Below are 18,526 nucleotides of genomic sequence, written 5' to 3' on the forward strand. Positions count from 1 at the left end.
CTTAAACAAAACATAGATATTTATAATTTTCTAGTAGAATAGTGGATATATGTAATTATATAAAAATGATTGCATTTCCGCTATATTGACTTTGAGTGCCACTTAGTTAGATTAGCAGTCTATGAAGCAGACTCCTGTACATGACTATAATGCTGATAATCTGTGCTGCAGATATCAGCTAGTTTTCTATATAATAGGAGCTCTGGTAGCGTAGTGGTTACGAATTGGGCTGTGAAACACAAGGTCAGCAGTTTGAAACTACCAGCTGCTCTGCGGGAGAAAGATGAGGCTTTCTGCTCCTGTAAAGATTTATAGCCTCAGAAACCCTGTGCAGGGTTGCTATGGGTTGTAACTGACTCGACGGCACTTAACAACAACAATTCTATATAATGGGGCTTCAAAAGTTCATGGATAAATTCAATAAATTTTTTATTTTGTTTTCCTACAAACTTTCTGAAGCCACTTTTATAACAAAATGAAATCAACTGAGCTAGTAGGGCCAACAGAGCCATACTTGAATATTACTTCAGGAAATGGACAGACTTTCCAAAGTGAGGAATTTGAGTACAAAAGAACATGCTTTTTGGTATGATTTTGGTACAGTTAGTCTTTTTGGGTTTTTTTGGTGTTGTTTTTTTTAGAATTAGGCCCAAAGAATAATATTAGTTATTTTTTCATTACCTTGGAAATGAAAAAGTAAAGAATAGCAAATAACATTCATTAAATTACATGTTGCTACTCACCAATATGGAGAAATTAGCTTTGTACTTAGCGCTTGTGTGCATACACATAGAGGAAAGAGATTATACCAATAATAGAAAGAAAAGCAACTAAAGGTACTTTAAGCTTTCACTGTCATCTAAAAGAAATGTGTATTTCTTTAAAGGACCATGTTCAGGCTACATATGGTTTTCAACAAATTACAAGTTCTCTACTACCTGCTAAAATCTTAAAAATGCCAAACATATTTTTCTCTACAGATTATAAGCCAGGGCTGATTCATTTATAGATTTTCCACATATGTCTTCTGTACACATAAAAGTAAACTTCATGAAACATAGCTATTAAAGTGTGTGAGTCAAATAGTTTTTAGTTCACAACATGTTCAATCAGATATATCATCTCATGTTATAAAATCATTTGGAACAAAGTTTCACAGAGTATATTCAGCATGCTTTGGAAACATTAAAGTGTTGTTCTAGGTTTTTGATGATTTCATGGTAGATGGCAGACATTTGAATAAAATAATTTTTAGTTTTATAAAAAATATATTTCTTTTTCAAAGTCTTCCCAGTTCTCATTTTCGAATTATAGAATTATCTGAATAAAGCATAATATTACTTAAATACACAAACAACTTAATTTAATGCAAATAATGTACATATTATACAGTTTTTTGCAAATCACACAACCCCTTTGTGTGCGAGTTTCCTTTGAGTGCTATGCCTGATACTTGCTAAAAAATACCATATATATATATATATATATAAAGTACATGTGTACATTTGACAAATTGAATGTAAATAATCAGTTACACATTTCTAATTTATTATATGTTACACACCTGGATTAGTTTGCTTTTGAAGTATTTCATCAAATTATAACTTTTTACTGGCAGAGTGATGACAAGAATTTCAGGCGTGGATCAACCTGGAGAAGGCAGTTTCCTCCTCGTGAAGTACATGGAATCAGCATGATGCCTGGCTCCTCAGAAACATTACCTGCTGGATTCAGGCTAACCACAACATCAGGACAGTCAAGGAAAATGACAACAGATGGTATAGTACTTTTGGACTTATGCTTATAAAAATACAAAGCTCTGTTTAACAAACGCTGGCATCATTCTCTGATCTGGCATAGCTTTCTGGAATTGATGTTTTCTTGAGTTTGTTGGCTGTGCTTGAAATTTGCTTTGCTTTTATCAAAATATAGACTCCTTTATAAAATGCTTATGCATGAATTCATGGCACTTTATTTGCATTTTAAAAAAAAATGTATCTTGTTGTTGTTAAGTGCCCTTAAGTTGATTCTAACTCTTAGTGTTTAAGTCTTAAGGTTTCTAAGGAGTGGCTGGTGGTTTTGAACCACCAACCTTGTGATTAGTAGTCCACTACTTATCCAACAATGACACACCAGGAAAAAAAATATATAACATTCTAAAAAGAACAATTTTGCATCATGTCCACATCTAGGAATAACAAGAAACAGTTCTAAGACGGCTTTTGTTTCTTTACTTTTCTCTTCCTAAGTGAAATATTTGTTTATGTTAGAAGTTGGCTTTGGTGACAAGCTCCTGGTAAATGGAAATTAGCTCCTCTGTCATCCCACATGTTTGAATATTGCAAGTTTTATATTTTGCTTAGAAACTAAGATTCATCCGATATTTTCATGTCTGACCAAGGATTAAGGCCTGAAATAAACAAGCACAACCATGAAAAGATAAAGAAACATAAAACCATCAGTATTTTCTCAATTAATTTTTCCTTCTGTGGACATTTGTCTTGTGTTATAGATTTTGCATAGAAAAAAAACAGCTTTTAGGGTGGGAGAAACATTGAAATGGTCATCACAAAGTTATTTCTGTTTGATAGGCATTAAAGAAAACAAAATGTACATCTTTATTAAAATAATCATAGCCATTCTATCTTTTCAAGGCCATAGCTCTATGGTCTTAAAATCAGTTTCAAATTAAATTTGCTCTTTGATCTGTATTTCTTATAACCAGTTAATATTGTGAAACATGACATTCATGAGGAATTTAACATGATTAAAAGTAGCTGAGTAGATCTTCAATATTGGAAGGAAATAATATACTCACTATACTGAGTTCTCTAAGAACAATTGTTTCTTCAAAAACAGAAGCTCCCTGGGGAGCTACTCTTGTTAAACATTTCCTCTAAGTAGGAATATACAGCAATTTAAAAACTCAGTTGTATTGCATTGGAATAATTTTTCATTAGTAGTTTCGCCTAGAGAAGGGGACACTGAGTGGCTTACAAATGAGAGAAAGCAAGTCTATTAGTATAGTCAAGGCCCCTTTATGCAAGGAAAACAAAAAGCTTTTCTCTTCTGAAATTTTGTACTCAATCATCTGAGTCCCACTAAAGCCCTTTTCTCCATTTGCAGTTGCTTCATCAAGACTGCAGAGGTTAGACAACTCCACTGTTCGCACATACTCATGTTGACAAGCCACTCAAAGGAGGCAGCACTGACCTGCTGTGAGTAGTTTCCCTTGACTGCCAAAAAAGCAAACCAACAAAACCCTGGAACTTTATATAGACTAGTAAATAAACACTGTAGTCTTTGCTGCAGCCTGGCAGTACAGAAGTGAGAAAACTAACCCCTTTGTATTGCTAGTTGGGGGAAGGAATCTTTGTATTGTAACATGATCTAGGATTTCCTATCACCTTCTGTCTGCTGTGGTTTAATGTTAGAGGCCTGTTACTCTAGGACTCCACATCAATGGGTTGCTTGTACACTGCCTTCTACTATTTCATAGTATTTTATAATAATTCATATAGCAATTTACTGATGAGAGTGTGACACCAAATAATACATTTTTAAGTGAATACTTTACAGGCATAGCTGCTGAAGTCAGTAGATAGTTATTTAAGCAGTTTCACAACGTAAATAGTATCAGAGACAGGAAAATGATTGTGAGCCAGATTCATATTAAAAAATAAACAGTAGCAACTGCCAACACTTTGCATGTTGATTTTCATCAGTGCAATTTGCACTTCTTGAAAATAAACATGGATTTTAAATACCTATGGCCCTCACTATTGTGGTGCAGTGAATTTCTTGACGTGACACTTCAAGCCATGTAGCTATAGTCTTTCTAACTGCCACCAAAGACTGAGTTGTTATTGTTGTTGGTGTCTAGTCCGTTCTGACTCAAATAGTGATGGCACATTACTACTACTACCACTGTAGGGTTTCTGAGGAACAGCTGGTGAGTTTCAACTGCCGACCTTATGGTTCAGATTGATCATGTAGTCCAGTGCTTATCCTACAGTGCCACACCAGGACTCCAAAGACTGAGTGTTGCTGTTGTTGTTAAATGCTGTTGAGTCAGTTCCGACTCATAGCAACTCAGTATAGGGTTTCCAAGGAGCGGCTGGTGAGTTTGAACCGCTGACCTTTTTGGTTCAAACCAACCTTGTGGCCTTGCTTATCCTACAGCAACATCACAGTCACATGCAAATGTAAAGTGCTATAGCCCACCAATGGGATCAGATAGCTTGCTAATAATGTAAATGAGGTCTGTAACAACAAGATGTGTTAATTAGTTCGATTTGGAATCCCAATAGGCTTAAAATGAGTCATCCCAGAAGTGGAGAGGAAGATGCCACAACCACCAATAAAATATAGAAAGGACTAACATAAGACTTTATTTTATATATAATCTTATGACATAAGGCATTTGTATTTAGAAAAAGAAAATTGATAGAAGTTACTTTCTAAGGTATATAAAGAAGTCATATTAAAACAATATTTTCCTAGATTTATAAATATGCAAATGCTCACAACATTTTTTTATTTTAACAAGACAAAACTATGCTTTGCTAGGATAGTTTACTATTTTCAACAAATCAGTATTTTAAAAAAAATACTATTTAGAGCAATATTTAGAAACTAATGTGTAGTGAGGGAAAGGAAACATAGTAGGCTGAGGGAGTGGAAACACAGCTTACCTTGTGCTATTTATTCATTGGCTTGAGCTAAAAGCTCCACACAATTTATTATCATTGGTCTTTTGGGCCTAATGCTGGGGCTAGTTATGTTGCCTTATTTAGGACACTATTCAAAAGTTATAATGATTAAAATGAAAACACAAGTATTTAGAAAGAGATTTAATCTCAGAATTCACAAGCCTAACATTAAAACTTTTAATTATGGTATGCAATATTGTGTCTAATTAGGCATTATCTAATAGTTTGCCTGAATAAGAAGCTTTCCAAGATGCTGTTTATAATAGCTTTTACACATAATATGATGATTTCCCTAGTAACTAAGTACATCATTAATTTACAAATGACTACTTAATATGTTTAGCTCTGCTTGCTTTTTAGTTGTTAACTGGTGGGTAACATTACTGTTGAACTGTTTCAATTTGTGTTTTATGCATGACATTCTAGTTCATATTTCTTAGTTTCCATCATTAGAATGGGTAAAAGTATTTATAAAATGTCAACTTTTAATTAAAATAATTATTTTTGTTATTAAAGTAATTCAGGGCATATTTGACTCAGTGTTTTTGTTTGGGTAGGGGTAGTAACTGGGTTTTTTATTATGGTATTATGACTGGAAAGGATCATTGATGCCATATCTTAGAGGCAGAATTGTTTGCCTTTTAGTAGCCTTTTGAATTTGTCACAATTAAACCAAAGTATCTCTTTTAAGAGTTCTAAAATATATGAACTAGAATTTAAATCTATTCCATGGACTAGGCCAACTCAACCCAATCTATAAAGTAGCATGTTTTAAAATGTTCACAAGGCATGCTGACATTTTGTGAGTACCATTGTTTATTATGCCATATTTTTTAAAGTAGATTAACTCTTTTCATTTATTAAGTTCTGCTGCACAAAACTGGAGAGGAACAAGTGTTAATTAAATTATGTATAGCTACTGACTAGACTTTAGATGATTTCCTTTTCATTTTTTCTCAGTGTTAGGTCCATATTAGACAGGCTGCATGAAGGAGCAACATAGTATAGTAGAGGGATTGTTTTTCCCCCCAGTCTAGGACATTTCAATGAACTAACATTGTCCATTAAATATTTTAGATGTTGTCTTTTCGGTCTACTCTACCTAAAGTGCACTACCATCAAAGAAGACAAGCAGTGAAACTTTTGTGAAGACTGAACTCTAAGAAAATAATGAAAAGTAATGGTTCATTATGTTGAAAATGTGATTTTGAGATGAGTCAGATATTGAGTTTCATTAGTTTACTACAATTGTAATAAAATACTTAAATCATTTGATAAAGAAGCATCATCCACATCATAAATTCTGTACAACAGATGATTTTCTGAAATGGAGCTATTTGTTTTTTTCATGTTTTATTGTAATATACTAGGCATTTATGTATTACTGTGTATGTATTTCTTTTTAAATGTGTAAGTCTTATGTAAATGGATATAAATATGATTTTTTAAAAAAATAAAATATATGGTCCATGGAGTCTCGAGTGCATACATTTGACAATTCCAAGTTTGTATTTACCATTCCACCATTTTTACAGTTTTTGAATTGTTAATAGTTTAAATCAATATGTTTCCTTGAAGCAGGAAACATGCTTCACCATGTTTCTCCTTCAAGTCTGTCAAAACTTAAAGCTGAACACCTGCCTCTGATCCTGTATAAAAGAATGATTTAACCTGGACTGGAGCCAAAAAAATGGACCTTTAAAGGCAATCAGGGATGTCCTTTATCTTTAGATAAGCACTGTGATGGCTTGACCTCCTTTTCAATACAAAACAAAGCCAAACTGTTTATAAGAGTCAAATGCAATTGTTAAAAAAAAAAAAAAAGTTTATAAAGAAAAAACATTATCTTCTCTAGTCACCTATGGACCAAGAAAAACAACAGCAACAAAAAACTTCTTTACCTAAAAACCATGTGTTCCTTTTAGCTAATACTCTGACCTGCCAGCCAGCACTGGATAGAGAATGTCAACCACTGAATGTTCTGAGGTTCATTTCCTACTGGAAGAAAACATACCCTCAGAAGTCCTTCCCTTGTGTCAATATAACAGGGCATTACCCAGATTAAACATCATGTCTAATGTTTTAAGCTTTTAGCCAAGATGGCCTTGTTGCGACTTCCCTGAAGTCAATTTTATCAGAGGAATTAAATGAAAGACAGAATGATCAGCATCTAACTATAGTGTATAAAAGTATAGAAGACTAATCTTTTCCCTGTGGTTTTATTTGATGGTGTTACTGTTGTTTATTCTTTGTTAATATGGGGAATTTCAAAGTAAAACCTATTTAATAATACCATTTATCTAACTGCTGATTTTCTGCTGCTTGATCTTATTAAGCGCAAAACCTGTCATTAATTATTTCTTTGTTTGTATTTTATTTTGCTATGTTTGCACGTACATTACATTTGTTTTCATGTCTTTTTCTTTGACAGATTCAGTCAAAACTTAATGGTAACAAACCTTCTCCATTGTCAATAAAAAAAAAATACTGGCAACTCTCTGTTTTAAGCTTTGCTTTATAGTCACCTAAAGTTTAATACGCTACTTAAAGTATAATTAAAACAGCTCTTTGTAGTGAGTCTCAATATAATATTTATCTTCTGAAGTAAGTCTACCACAAGAGGGAGTACTAAACTTGGTTTTACAAGTGATTATAATTTTTCTAAAGTTAACTGAACAGAAACAATGGGGACAAAGGCTTTCTAAGCACATCTGAAAATGAAGCTCTAGACTTATAGAAATAGAATATGATAGAGAAACTATTATAGTAACATAAATTAGTTCTTTATCTACTTTTATTCATGGATTCAATTACTGAAGTCTCTCCAGTTTAGGAGATAATAAAATAATAGACATTAATTATCTATAGTAGATCTTAACATACAGACGATACAAAATATCCAGCTGCTTCTTTCAAAAAAATTAATCTTTAATTTACAATTTCTGTTAGATTATATAATCCATTTATACGTTCCATTTAATGCTTCCTTTCAAGCATCTATCAACATTATGAATATTTATATTTGTGATGTTCAGTTCCCCTTCAAATACAATTTTACATAAACAAGACTGCTTTTTAAACAGTAATACAGATCTCATTCATATATATTTAATGATTTTTTATGAGCAAAATAGCTAAATTTTGGAAAATCTTTTCTGTTGATTTTTTAAAAGTACTTTATATTTTTAGTTTTCCATTTGTTGCTGTAAAATCTTCTATGAAATAATTTAAAAGATAATTAGAATTGTTGTTCTTGTTGTTAAGTGCTGTCGAGTTGGATCCAACCCATAGTGACCCTATATAGGGTTTTTGAGGAGCAGCTGGTGAGCTTGAACCACCGACCTTACAGTTCAAACAGCATTGTAGTCTGGTGCATTAACCCACAGCGACACACCAGGACTCCAGAATTGCATTTTACTAATTTAAGTAAGACTGTATTTTATTAAGATTATATTTTTAAAATAAATAATTTAATAATCTTTAACTATTAAAATAGAATATTCCCTATTTTTCCTCCCAAATTTTGAGCAATCTGATGACTTCATTACAATTTGCTTGCCCCATTTTTGCTGACATTAAATTAAGAATATTTTCTCTGACCCTTCAAAAATACAAATTTCTTCACATAGGCACTTCTCCAGTCTCATGCACTATTTTCCAATCTTATTCTACTAGAAAACAACTCAAGCCTGCTTGATAAAGTGTACCTTTTGATCTAATTCACTAAGAAAATGAAGTACCCCTTCAGATTAGATTACCAGCTAAGGGATTAAAGATGTAACCATTACACAGTTCTTGGTACTGCCTGAGTTTATACCTTGCAAGTGAGATACAGTTGGCAAAATAATTTGTTATTTCAAGTCAACTGAATCCTACATGTAAAAAAAAGAGAAAAAAGATAAGGTAATGTATTTTAAGCATTAAAACATTAAAGATAATTTGTTAATCTCTATTTGTAATAATGGATAAAATGTGTCCAATATGAGTTCAAGGTACCCAACAGATTCAAATTATAAAATGAACCTTTGTCTGGTTAGTTTACTTCTACTAAAATAAAGAACATCTATAGCATATTTTTTTTCAGGTGTACAAATTAAGACATCAATTTAAACAAACAGATTTATTCTGATAAGGCTTTTATTTTGCAAAGTCCAAAAACATGAATATTTTCAGAATGTTTCTATAAAGGTTGCAAGCTCTACTTAAGGAACCCAGGTGGTATAGTGGCTAAACAATTGTCTGCTAATGCCAGCTTCTCTGCAGGAGAAATGCGTGGCAGTTCCTTTCCATATAGATTGTTGTCATTGTTAGGTACCATCCAGTTGGTACCGACTCATAGTAACCTTATGCACTGCAGAATGAAACACTGCCTGATCCTAGGCCAACCTCACTATTGTTCCCACACTTGAGCCCATTGATGCTGCCACTTTGCCAATCTATCTCGCTGGGGGTGGGAGGGGGTCTTCCTTTTTTTCTCTGACCCTCCACCTTACCAAACATGATCTCCTTCTCCAGCGATTGGTTCCTCCTGACAATATGTCCCAAGTATGAGAGATTAAGTTAGCCATCCTGACCTCCAAGGAGCATTTTGGCTGCACTTCTACCAATACGGATCTGTTGGTTCTTTTGGCAGCCCATGGCACTTTCAATATTCTCCCCCCAACACCTTAACTCAAAAGCATCAATTCTTCTATGGTCTTCCTTATTCACTGTCCAGCTTTCACATACATATGAGATTATTGAAAATACCATGGCTTGGGTCAGGCGCACCTTGGTTTTCAAGCTGACATCTTTGCTCTTCAACACTTTAAAAAGGTCTTGTGCAGCAGATTTGCCTAATGCAGTATGTCATTTGGTTTCTTGATTACAACCTAGTTCTACTCAGTTGTATAAGTTTGCTGTGAGTCGGAATCGATTCCATAGTGATAGACTGGGTGTTTTTTTGTTTTGTTTTTTGTTTTTGTTTTAAGTGACTTTTATGGCAAAAATAAGTTCATAAACTATCATTTATTGTCTATTAAAAGTGTTTCATATGGCCAGACTATTACATTAGGACACCTGCTCTTGTTAATAATGTTCCCAGTGGACTGAAGATTCAGAAGGACTTTGTGAACCTTCGTAGATGGAATCTTTTTGGTTGCTAAATTGTATCCTTTGATAGATAGAGTCATGTACAATCCTGTTGTTGTAAAGTACCATTGAGTTGGTTCTGATTTATATTGACTTTTCATAGGGTTTCTAAGTAGTGGCTGGTGGGTTTGAATTGCCAACCTTGTGGTTAGCAGTCCAGTGTTTATCCTACAGCACAGCAACAGGATCCCTGTACAATTCTAAGCAGGCCAAAATAAGTAATTAGTACTGTCTAGATGCTCCTAGAAATCCTATGTAGGTTGACTCAACTGCACGTAACCACAATAATAAAGAGGCTTGAAGGAGCCATAATTGCTCAGTGGTGAAAACATGCAGCTGCCCACAAAATGAATAGTGATAGAACCCATAGCTGCACAGCAGAAGAAAGAATTGGTAGGCTACATCTACAAAGATTTATAGCTTTAGGAATTCTACATGGCGACTCTACTCTGTCCTACAGCACTGCTCATTCAGAAGAAAACTTGATAGCAGTGAATGTGGGTTTTTTTATAAGGAGCCTTGGTGAAGTAACCAATTTACTAATTGCTACTAACTGAAAGATTAGCAGCTCTAGTCCACCTACCTGATCCATGCAGAAATGGCTAGACTGCTTCCATGCTTCCAAATTACAGCTCAGAAAACCCTCTGCAATAGTTCTGCTCTGTAACATATGGGGTTGTCACTAGTTTGGAGCTCGTTAACAACATCCACTCTGGGTAAAATGGGACAATACTATAGCTCATTTACAATGACTCATAGTCTTTTCTTTTAAACTTTTTATTGAGAATTCAGTCAATGCTTACAGACAAGATCATCAGTTTTACATTCAATAAATCATATACTTTGTTTCATATCAATGATTGTAACTCCCTCCATGAAACAACAGTTATCCCACTTCCTCACTGTGGTTCTGATTTTCAGTCTACCCTTCTACCCATCCTTTCTCAACTTTGTCCTTAGGTAAATGTTATCTTTGGATCTTGAATGATTGACTATTCCATGGTGAGCATACCTTACCACACCCTCTTCTATACCTATCCAATAACATGGCTGAAAATTGTGTCATGAGGGCGAGTTTCTTCCCAGACCTCAAGGGTCATCAAGGACCATAATCTCAGGTCTCTTCTGTCACTATCCAGTAAATCTGGTCCTTTTTTACATATAATGTAGAGTTTTGTTCTATATTTTCTCCCACTATCTGAGACCTTCTAATGTAATCCCTTTAAGAGTAGTTGGTAGTAGTAATTAGGTACCATCTAGTTCTTGTTTCAGAGTTGTGGTGACTGATGTTCACCTGCTCCATTGGACTAGTTGATTCCAAGAATCTTCAATTTTCATTACCCTTCTTTGTTTTAGACATGGAGAAACAAATTGTTGCAACTTAGATGGCCATTCATGAGTTGTTAAGATCCCAGATGCTATTCGCCAAAGTAGGATATAAAACAACAAATGGATAGTTTTTATAGAAGTTGCAAATGGGAGAATGAGTTTGGATATCATACTGTTTTAGCAAATCATAATTTAAAAATGAGGAATATCATATAATGTGTTGATCTTTGGGCTCTCTAAAAATCAAGGATCTCTCTTCCTCCATCTCAGCCTATTCTGCTGGGACTGGTGAGGGACAGCTCCTTATGTGGAACATCCATTTACCAGTTCTCACCATTCCATATTGTTGTGCTTTTGGCAGTAAGGCCAGGAGGGAGGGAGGGAGGAAGGAAGGAAGGAAAGAAGGAAAGAAGGAAGGAAGGAAGAATAAAAAAGAAAAGAAAGCCAATTGCCAAGTATCAATTCAGTTCTGACTCTTAGAGGGTTTTTAAGACTCTAAAATTTACAGGAGCTGACAGTCTCATCTTTCTTCCTTGTTTGACTGGTGGGTTTGAACTGCCAGCCTTTCTGTTAACTCACAGCAGCCCCAGGGTTTCTTCAGTTGGTTCAAGTTCATTTCTAAAGCTCATTGACTCACTAACAGTATACTATCTTCCTGGTCACAGATGACTATCTGGTCTTTAGTATAAGCTAAAATTCTTTACATCTTTTCCTTAAGAACTTTCCTTCTACTCTACTGCTATTCTATATCATTTTGTCTTTTTCTGTAGAAGCTGGAATCTTTAAGAAGTATATAGTCAACTTAGAACCTGAGATATGATGAAGGGTTCCCAGGAGGCTCTGTCTCCTTGACAAATGGCATTGGATTAAAATTAACCCAAACTCTTTGTGAGGCATGTGGTTCCCCTTGACTAAGCAATAGAAGATTTGAAAGCAGAGTTATAATTCCATGGTCAGCCTGCTATCAGGAAATAAATGACTAATATGTCTATGAAATAACTTCATTTGCCTAAATAGTCATTTAAAATTTATCATACACACATTCATGTAGGCACTTCAAGAATGTTAGAGATGAGTTCCTAGGTTTCGAGACAAAGATTTTTCTTAAATTAAAGCCCCAGGAAACAGATAACATAATAATATACTAGGTTACAAGCAACTAATAACAATGGTAATTGAACCTAATCAAGCCAAAGGCACTGTTTTGCTAGTCTTCAAATTCATTTTTTTTACATAATGCTTTATAATTATAATGTCAGTTTGCAAGTAAGCAATTTCTATTTCCGATTAACATTTATTCAAAGTAGAACAAGAAGTCAGGAAGCCTGCTTCAGTACATCTTCTATGTGCCCAAAAATGCTGGGGTCTTCAATTGTAGGAGTTATCTAGAAGGAAATTTAGAGCAACATGAACATGCTTCCTTCAATCTCTTTTACTGTTACTGAACAGTAAATTAAGTGCACACTTAAATTCTCATTGTCTTCTAATATTCAAGTACAAATGTTCAGAAATAAGAAACTTAGATATTAATATTTTAAAATATTTTTAGAATCCTCCAGAGTTATAAAATGAGCTGTACAACCATCAGAATTACTTATCTTGGATGATGTTTTCTCTAAAGTCCCTTTTATGTTATTTCTATGCAGCTCTATAGAAAGAATATTTCTTTGGAATTTTCTTATACAATTACTCTTTCCTGCTTCATTGTCTTTCATTAGATTTTGATGGTAAAATATGCATATCTACGCATGTCCATGGAGTACTGGTGTGGCGCTGTGGGTTAATGCACCAGACTGCAAAGCCATTTGAACTGCAAGGTCAGCGGTTCAAGCTCACCAGTCACTCCTCGGAAATCCTATACAGGGCCCCTATGGGTTGGAACTGACTTGACAGCACTTAACAACAACAACAACATCATAGTGCTCAACCGACTTGATAGCACTTGACAACAACAATGCATGTGCATAGTGCACACACAAATTTCAATTATACATATGGAACCAATCTAAGTTTCTTAAAATAATTTTCATTCCAAAGAATAGAACCAATTATCCATTAGAACTGTTAATACATTTATTGCCACCCTCAACTTCCTTTGCTTAGCTATGGCACTGTAGGATGATGCACAGTAAGGTCACTGGTGCCAACCCACTAGGCACTCCTCAGAAACCCTCCATAGGGCTGCTATGAGTCGGAACCAACTCAGTAACACATAACAACAACAATCACTGTTAGCAAAGTAATCATTAAATAGGTAAAATAGTCATTAATATTTATAATGAAGAAAAATGTACCTTTAACTCAATAAGATCGAGTTTCTAAAAGTATGTTTGAATTTAAGTGATATTCGCTTTTAAGTCACCAATAATAAAAATACTTCCAAATGCTGGTTCCTGTAATCAAAGTTGCTGTAATCAAAGTTAAGTGCCATAGAGTTGGTTCAGACTCATAGCAACCCTGTATAGGCTTTCCAAGAGCGACAGGTAAGCTAGAACCGCCGACCTTTCAGTTCAACGCTTTAACCCATAGCACCACACCAGATAGGATCACACCAGATATAAGGTTTTTTTCCCCAAAATTTCTCATTCCTTCCTTTGACGCTCATCTATTTGGGAGAAAATAAACATGCAATTCCCCTTCCCTTAACAATGACAATTAATATTATATGCTTTTAGGAACCTAATTCATGTTTGAGAAGCATTTTTAGGATTTTTTCTTATAAATTATGGTTAATGTCAATGAAATGTGGAAAAACATTTCAAAACTCAGCTTTTAACATCCTTGACAGTTTACCTTATATGGCTTTCCATTGACGAGGGCAGCTAGAGCTGATCGGGGAATTTTGCCAGAGCTCGTTTTGGGTAACTGTTTGACAAATACAGCACTTCGAAAAGCAGCCACTGGACCAATGCTCTCTCTAACATGCTTCACAATTTCTTCCAAAATTTTCTCCTCAGTTGCATTGATATCTATGGCGAAAGTTTAGATGGTAAGCACTGAATTAACCGTAGTTAATCATACAGGCCCAAGAAAGTCAGGGAGGACAAAGATTTCTCACCTTTTTTCAAAACGCAGAGTGCTAACGGCACGTGACCTTTCAAAGGATCCTCCTTACCAACGACTGCACAGTCTGCCACGGTACCATGTGAAAGAATTGACTGTAATAAATAAATGTATTCATTTAGAAAACGTATATATAATGGTATGTAGATATTATATACCTATATTATCCATTTAACATGTGTGTGTACAATTTCAATTGGAAAAGAAAGTTTCAGAGAACCCCAAAACCCATGGCTGCCTGCCTGAAAATTGTCACTAATACACAACATGATTACTACTAGGGTGAGTAGGGACTGAGTGCTTACAATCTCCTATCTCTTCTAGTCACTAAAGTAATTAAGACAAATTGCTTAGCTAATCAGGAAAGAAAGGCAATTGTTTCTTCATCTCAATTGTTTGCTAATGAATCAAGGGAAAATGTGCATAGATACTTCAAGGAAAGAATCACAGTTGTTGCTGTGATTAAGTACCTTGGAGTCGGATCCAACTCATAGTGACCCTGTACAGGGTTTCCAAGGCTGTAAATCTCTACGGGAGCAGAAAGCCAGAAAACAGGTAATCTCATGTTGATTTACCAGTAATATTGAATGCCACCAACACAAAGGAACCCAAGGCTACCCCAGGCCTAAACAGTAATTGTATTTTGGAGTTTGATAGTAAACAATAAAAACAGTAAAGAATATTTTTGAGTGACTTCGCAGTCAGAGAGAATTTCTGACAACTTGAAAGAGGAGTCTGGATTGAAGATGAGGCTCTGGCTCAGAACATCACCACTCTCAAGGGATGATTTTCATACTGCTCACAGTAAGATTTAAGTACTTTATACAGCAAAGCAGCCATCTACCTTCTACAATCACAAAAATTCCAAGTTCAACAGCCATAGACTATAGAAATTAGGGTTTAGAAACAAACAAATAAAAACAATGTCAAATATAATTCAAATCTAACAAAATGAATACTTAGAAATCCTCTTCTGAGAGATTATTGTTAGGTGCCATCAAGTTGGTTCTGACTCATAGTGACTCTCTGCACAACAGAACAAAACACTTCTCAGTCCTGTGTCATCCTCACAATCATTGTGATATTTGAACCCATTGTTGCAGGCACTGTGTCATCTCATTGGGGTCTTCCTCTTTTTTGCTGACCCTCTAAGAGGGACAGATCCCTCTTAACGACATGTCCGAAGTACATGATACAAAGTCTCACCATTCTCTCTTCTAAGGAGCATTCTAGCTATACTTCTTCCAAGACAGATTTCTTTGTTCTTCTGGCAGTCCATGGTACTAGCAATATTCTTCACCAACACCATAATTCATATGCATCAATTCTTCTTATGTCTTTTTAACTCATTGTTCATATTTCACATACATAAGAGTTAACTGAAAATACTGTGGCATGGGTCAGGCACATCTTTGTCCACAAAATGATATCTTTGCTCTTTAACACATTACAGAGGTCTTGTGGTACAGGTTTGCCCAATACAATATGTCCTTTGATTTCTCGACAGCTGCTTCCCTGAGCATTGATTGTGGAGCCATGTAAAATAAAGTCCTTTACAATTTCAATCTTCCATCATTTATTACAATGTTGTTTGTTGGTCTAGTTGTGAGGATTTTTATTTTCTTTACAATGAGCTATAATTTGAAACATTAATATTGACATATTTCAGTAATTCCAAACCTCAAACAGCTATAGAAAACAGTGGAGGTATTTGTATCCAACAGCTCATTTGGTAATTCTTGAGTGTCTCCTATCTTCTAACTATAATGCTAGGCTCAATGGTGAGCAAAAATAGGCACACTCCTGTATCAGGGTTCTTATATTCTAGAAGAGAAGGCTTGTGGTTGTTATGTGCTGTTGACTCGGTCCTGACTCATGGAGACCCTGTATAGGGTTTCCAAAGCTGTAAATCTTTGCTGGAGCAGAAAATCTCATCTTTTTCCCATGGAAAGGCTGGTGGCTTTAACCAATTACCTTGTGGTTTGGAGTCCAGTGCTTACTCTACAGAGACACTGTACTTCCAATATACATGTATATGATGATGGTCTCTTCTGAATCCAGCTTGAATCTTTGGAAGTTCTCTGTCAATGTGTATGCTTGCAGCCATTTCTGTATTACCTTTAGTAAAACTTTACTTGCATGGGATATCAAAGATATTGTCTGATGATTTCTGCATTCTGTTAGGTCACCTCTCTTTGGAATGGGCACAATATGGATCTCTTCCAATCAGTCAGCCAGATGGTTGTCTTCCACATTTCTTGGCATAGATGAGTGAGCACTTTTAGTGCCACCTCACTTTCTTGAAAGATTTCAATTTTTATTCCATAAATTCCTGGAGCCTGTTTTTTTGCCAATTCCTTCAGTGCACTTTGGACTTCCTCCTTCAGTATCATTGGTTCTTTATCATATGCTATCTCTTGAAATGGCTGAACATCAACCATTTCCTTTGGGTTCAGTGACTCTGAGTATTCCTTCTTCTTTTTTTGATTCTTTCTGCATCATTTAATAATTTGCCCAGAGAATCCTTCAATATTTATAGACTTGAATTTTATCTTCAGTTCCCCCAGCTTGTGAAATGCTGAGCGTGTTGTGTTCTTCCTTGTTGGTTTTCTGACTCCAGATCTTTGCACATTTCATTTTAATATTTGATTTGTCCTCTCGAGCTGACCTTTGAAATATTCTGTTCAGCTCTTGGACCTCCTCATTTCTTCCATTGGCTTTAGTATCTCTATGGTGCTGAGCAAGTTTCAGTGTCTCGTCTGACATCCGTTTTGAACTTTTCCTCCTTTCTTGTCTTCTTAATGATGTTTTGCTTTCTTCCTGTATGATGTTCTTGATGTCATCCCACAACTCTTCTGGTCTTCGGTCTTTAGTGTCCAATGCATCAAATCTGTTCTTCAGATGATCTCTAAATTCAAGGTCATATTTTGGCTCTCGTGGACTTGTTTTCATTTTCTTCAGCTTCAGTTTGAATTTGCATATGAGCAATTGAATTTGCATACGAGCAAACTGTTGATATGTTAGATATAGGTCATAATGAAGGCACAGGATTTTAAATATGATTGTTTTATTTTTGGCTTGAACTGCTGGTTTTGATGTCCCTTTCTAAAAAGTCAGGAAATATTAGTGAGAACTCAGCTTTCCAGGGAAAATCATGTGTTGAATCATGCCCTCTAGAAGTACTTTTGATACATCTGAATGAATACTAGAGACAGTTGATAAATGGATTGGAGGATAGGCTGAGTCAGGAGATGCAAACTTGAATGTGATCAATGTATTGATGATAATGGAATTTAGAAACCTAAAAGATTAATTAGGGAGAAAATGTTTAGACGTTAAAAAAGTACAAACCTAGAGGAATTCCAACCCCAAGTGGAATGGAGAAGCCAGCAAACTAAACTGACATGACCAATAAGGTAGGAGACAGTTTGTTACATACTGATTTAAAGTCCAAAATTTTTCATAAAGTTTTTTTTCAATATATATATATATTTTACGCAAAGTTGCAAATGAAATTTCTCTTCTCTGAACTCCTGTAAGATTCAAAGAATTACTAGAATGTCTGATACAAACCCGGTGTACTACCTCAGACTGCCTCTTACATAAGTCAACAGTGTTCTATATCCAACGAAGTGGGTTGTAAATGCTGCCATCCATGTAGTATTTAAGTCCTATAGTGCTAAGCACTGTTTTTGTTGGTGGTGTTAGTTGCTATTGTTGAGTGGGCTTCAACTCACGTCACCCTTACTTAGAATGAAATACTGCCCAGCCCTGCATCTTTCACAGTCTTTGGTATTTTGAGCACATTGTTGCAGCCACCATGTTAATTCATCTCATACTCGTTTCCCCTTATTTTTGAAGACCTTCTACTTTATCAAACATGATATCCTTTTATATTGTTTGGCCTTTCCAAAGTAAGAAAGGGAAAGTCTAGCCATCTTTGCTTCTAAGATATCCTTTAAGGCAAGTTTGTTACCTCTTTTGGCAATTCATGGTACATTCAACATTCCTCACCAATAAAACCATTAAAATGAATCAACTGAAAAAACATGACGTGTGTCAAGCATATTTTAGTAATCAAAGTGATAGTCTTGCTTTTTAATATTTTCAAGTGCTTTTTGCAGCAAGTTTTCCCATTGTAACATATCTTCTGATTTCTGGACTGCTATTTCTATGAACAATGATTGTTGATCCAAGTAGAATCCAGTACTTTACAACTTGAATTTCTTTGCCATTCTTTGCCATGATGTTGTTTGATGTAAGGGTTTTGTAGTAAGGAGTTTAATTTTCTT

At 35.0% G+C, this 18,526-nt stretch overlaps 2 protein-coding genes across 10 annotated transcripts in view; one reads left to right on the forward strand and one right to left on the reverse strand.

The window, feature by feature from the left end:
* PPFIA2 (protein tyrosine phosphatase, receptor type, f polypeptide (PTPRF), interacting protein (liprin), alpha 2) overlaps positions 1-7,199 on the forward strand; it is a 749,227-nt gene extending 742,028 nt beyond the window's left edge. For 2 of the 9 annotated variants that reach the window (XM_006871826.1, XM_006871830.1), the window contains 2 exons: positions 1,619-1,778; positions 3,127-3,200. In XM_006871826.1, coding sequence (XP_006871888.1) covers positions 1,619-1,778; positions 3,127-3,185 — 219 coding nt within the window. In that variant the 3' untranslated portion in view covers positions 3,186-3,200. Of the gene's footprint in view, positions 1-1,618; positions 1,779-3,126; positions 3,219-5,789 lie in introns of those variants that run through there. The other 7 variants (XM_006871828.1, XM_006871831.1, XM_006871823.1 and 4 more) reach the window with 6 other exon arrangements.
* Positions 7,200-12,487: 5,288 nt separating this feature from the next.
* ACSS3 (acyl-CoA synthetase short-chain family member 3) overlaps positions 12,488-18,526 on the reverse strand; it is a 304,234-nt gene continuing 298,195 nt past the window's right edge. The window contains exons 14-16 of the mRNA XM_006871832.1: positions 14,230-14,329; positions 13,965-14,140; positions 12,488-12,556 (exon numbers count right to left, since the gene is read on the reverse strand). Coding sequence (XP_006871894.1) covers positions 12,488-12,556; positions 13,965-14,140; positions 14,230-14,329 — 345 coding nt within the window. The remainder of the gene's footprint in view (positions 12,557-13,964; positions 14,141-14,229; positions 14,330-18,526) is intronic.

The sequence above is a fragment of the Chrysochloris asiatica genome, unplaced genomic scaffold (assembly GCF_000296735.1).
Source record: "Chrysochloris asiatica unplaced genomic scaffold, ChrAsi1.0 scaffold00175, whole genome shotgun sequence".
NCBI lineage: Eukaryota > Metazoa > Chordata > Mammalia > Afrosoricida > Chrysochloridae > Chrysochloris > Chrysochloris asiatica.